Source organism: Rhagoletis zephyria, unplaced genomic scaffold (assembly GCF_001687245.7).
Source record: "Rhagoletis zephyria isolate East Lansing unplaced genomic scaffold, Rhagoletis_zephyria_1.1 Rzeph_scaffold_10728, whole genome shotgun sequence".
Taxonomy (NCBI): domain Eukaryota; kingdom Metazoa; phylum Arthropoda; class Insecta; order Diptera; family Tephritidae; genus Rhagoletis; species Rhagoletis zephyria.
The window spans coordinates 12,901-16,891 of record NW_016167805.1 but is presented as its reverse complement, the minus strand read 5'-3'; the positions used below and the strand labels follow the sequence as shown (position 1 = coordinate 16,891).

The 3,991-nt window shown below is 41.6% G+C and overlaps 1 protein-coding gene across 1 annotated transcript; it reads right to left on the bottom strand.

Moving 5' to 3' along the window:
- Window positions 1-2,911: 2,911 nt before the first annotated feature.
- Window positions 2,912-3,373, bottom strand: LOC108376618 (glycine-rich protein 5-like). The gene is made up of 2 exons (XM_017632843.1): window positions 3,300-3,373; window positions 2,912-3,243 (listed from the first exon to the last, which is right to left on the bottom strand). The coding sequence occupies exons 1-2, from the start codon at window positions 3,345-3,347 to the stop codon at window positions 3,025-3,027; spliced, it is 267 nt and encodes an 88-aa protein (XP_017488332.1). The 5' UTR covers window positions 3,348-3,373; the 3' UTR covers window positions 2,912-3,024.
- Window positions 3,374-3,991: the final 618 nt, after the last annotated feature.

Genomic DNA, 3,991 nt, shown 5'->3' with positions numbered 1-3,991 from the left:
TAGAGATAAATCGATACAAGTAAATCCAAGTACATACTCGATACTTTTCTCAATTTACCAAGTATTTTTGTACTCGATACTTTTTACTGCGATCCAAGTAGGTATCGAAAAAAAAGTACTTGTATCGGAAGCGGAAAACTTATTATGCTTCAGCATCTTCTTTGCAAAGCAAACCATTAGAGGAATGGGAAGATATGCGCACTACATTTCCGCAGCTATATAAAGAAGCCTGTCTGTACATAACGGTTGTTGGGTCATCTGTCCCTGGCTTTTCTCAAAAACAGGTACAACTATATCAAAATCTCGAACCCGCCTTCCACTTGGAAAAGTTGATGTTTTTGGGAAATAGGTATAACAAAAAAAGAGTTCTTTCCTTAAACTTATTTTATATGAAAAAAATGTCTCTATTAATCTGTATTCTAATATTTTTGAAATCAAATCCTATACAAAAATAATTGTTGTCTTAAATTTTTGTGTGAAAAAATATTAAAAAAATTAGCTTGTGAAAATGCATTTTTTTTTTGTGAAAAAAAAATACAATAAGTTTGAAAAATACGCAAAATAGTAGTTCTATGTACAAGTACTCGATACCTTTCCGATACTGAGTAGCTATCGATACCTTGTTTGATACAAGTACAAGTACTGATTTGAGTAATACCTTGATGGTATCGATTTATCCCTAGCCACAGCTATTACACATTTCTGCATCTTGCCGTGATTGTAATTTCCTTTCCTCAGAGAACACTAAAGACATTTTGGTCCGTTATAAGGCTCTCGAGAATCTTCTCGTGCGGTTTTCTTAACGGAATGTCATAACTCTACATCGTCACAGATTTCTTACTGGCTAGTCGTTGCAAGATTTTGGAGTCGCATTACGGTCGGTATTTTACGGGCTCCCTCCTTCGCTCGCTCGATACATCGCACTGACCTAAAGAATGTCTTTACATATATGCGACCATACCGAACGAGCGGCAAGTTCTAAGTCTTACTAGGTTCAACATCTCCACCGAGTCATTATTGGCGAACAGCGGTACTGCTCAGGGCGATATTCTATCCCCGATGATATGGACATCTGTGGTCAACAAGATCTTAGTCACGATAAGTGGCAGGGCTCTTAGATCAACAGCTTATGCCGATAATCTATACGTTACCATATATATGTATATTACAAAACCAACAACCACATGATCAAGTGTGAATTGCAGCGGAATAGCTGCGCTTGCAAAAAAAAGCAACAATAATTTACAAGGCGAACTTAGCACAGTGCGTAGGCAACTGGCTGAGTCAGTGGTGATTGTCGGTTTGAATCCTATTGAAAGAAGTCTGATTAGGAAATGTGGTGATTTTCGAAATAGCTATCACTTCTATCATTTTTTCAAATAGTTGTTGCTTTTCCACAATAAGTTTTTCATTAAAAACGGCCGCAAGCTCAAGAAAAATTGTTGAATATGTACTCCTTATGCTAGTTTCTTGATGTGAAGATGTGTCAAGTCCCCAATTTGATACTCTGTGTTAAGAATATATGCACACAAATAGTTTTCACCATTTATTCTGTTGGTCATAAAATTAAGCCAAACTTCCTTGAAAACCCACTACACGTCGATTTGATAGTCATATCTGGCGCCAAGTTATTCAGCGCCGTACGAATACCCAGCGCTTGTGCTTTTTTTTTTTGGCGAAAATTTCACAATTTTTACAATTGTCCGTAAATCAATCAGCGTCACATGAACGTTATAAATAATAATAGCACCTTTCGCTTGCCTTTCATCGCGCTTATCGCTTAGCGTCGACGCTTAAATTGCCAATTATTTTTGAACGTACGGTATGGTATGGTATGCAACAGCAACAAACATAATCAACAATGCGCACAATTCTTAAGGCGACGACGTAACCGCCGACTTCACGTTTTGTTTATTTTGAGCTTGTCGCGACTGTTATGGTCGGCGGCCCGGCCCGCCTGCACGTGATCGATAGCATTTCAAGTTTACCAAGTTTATAACAGTCATCATACGCCCCGTCGTACATACATACACTCCCTCTACGCTCGGCTACGCTTATCTTCCGCTCATTACCGTTGTTCCTTGGCTTTTGGACTTGCCTTCCCATTTTTTTTTGCTTGTGGGACTTCTTTGTTTCTGTCTCCCTCATTTTCACCAAAAAAAAAATAGTCCGCGCATAGTTGGCCTGTTGACGTAACGGTAAGACGAGTAATCAGTCGCCGCCGCAGATAATGCAAACAATGAAATCGAAACGATGCGAGTGCGGAACGCTCGTGCACTGTATTAACTTTTTTTGTTTGCATTTGAAATATTGAAGTGGTGGTGCTCGTAAATTCTCTGATTCTGATTTTTATTTCACCGACTTTATGACAAAATGCACGCGCTGCCAATTTGAGCTTTGAAGCGGCGGCGGCGCCACACTACGCCCGCACACCGCGGACTCTCCCTTTTGGCGGAGGCTTGCATTAGAGCCATATTGATTGAAGAATTTTTAACTTTTGCAAGGACAAAGTGGTCGCTTGGCTGCGTGACATGTGCCCAGCGGCGAGTAGATAACCGTAAACCTACACCACGCGCCTCCTGATAAGCTGTTAAGCGAAAAGAATTTCCGAATGTAGAGCCTTGGACTTAACATGCGCATACCAACATGTTTGGGGGCTATGACAAAGTAAAAATTCTACTGGCTCTCATAAAATTGTTTGCTACTCAACACTTGTCCGCATTTTTTTTAATCAGCAATTCACGCCGCCACTATTATCACAGGTGCTGTGCCTGGTCGCCCCTTCTGTCGCCAATAAAAATGGCCTTCCGCAGCATTGAACATTTAATCGACAGTTAAGCGTACAATCGACAGCCATGGGCAAGCGGAAATCGAAATCGGATATCGAATGAATGATTGTTCCAACAAATACTCGTTTGCCTTCAGCTAGGCGCTTTTATTTATGATACCCTCGTTTACATTTGCAGTAATCAAAAAAAAAAAAACAAATCAACACATTAGTGTGCGCAGGTGTTGTGGTTGCGCTTAGCGTCGGCCCGCACCAGCGCCGCCTTGTCCGCCACCACCACCGCCGGCGCCAACGCTGAATCCTGCGCCGAACGATGCACCACCGGCAGCTCCGCTCTCACCTCCGCCACCTGCGCCGCCACCTAGGCCAGCACCGATGCTCATCCCAGCTCCTGCACCAGCCCCAGCGCCGCCACTAGGTGGTGGAGGTGCTTGAGCGTTCGTGCAGCCGCCTGCCTGCGTGGAAAAGGAGCTCGTTAAAAAATTCAATATCAACTACGAAGGATACCCACCATCAACAGCACCAGCACGGACAGGAGCAAAGCCAAGTTGCGCTTCATTTTCAATCGTTGAATAAAAATAGTTAGTTTTGCAAACTGTTTGATGGCGTCGACGTTGCACCTTATTTATACCACAGGCCGGCCCTCAAATGCGAGCCAGTCGCTTGATTGCTATCCCAAAAATTTTGTGTTCGATTGGTGTTGCATGTCCCATTTTACAAGCATTGTCCGGTGATAAATTATGTCAAATGTTTATTCAATTAAGCCAAAACCTTTTAATTGTTATTGTTACTTTGTTGCCCCCAGTGCTATCGCCAGGTGCTATCGTCGCGGATAATTAATGCAATTACCTAGGAATTATTTAGTTGGCTAATGATTTTATTCGCTGGCGTGCCACTCGGACGCCTGACTCTCAATCAAACACGAATTGGTTGATGTGCAAATGCCATTGATTTTTGTTTGATTTCATCTCAGCCATGTTGTTGCCGGCACTTGTCCGATTTATGATCGTTATTAGTTCCCATAAAATTATAATAATTTAAATGCTTGCATGAAGTTATGAAAGCGAAATGGAAGCTCCGTTTTGTGTGCAATATCTTAGCGAAAGTTGAAAATTTCGTGGGAAAGCATGACATGGCTTTTGTGTCAGCGAAAGTAGAAATGATATTGCAATTAAAAGATGCTTTAAAAAATCAGAATTTACA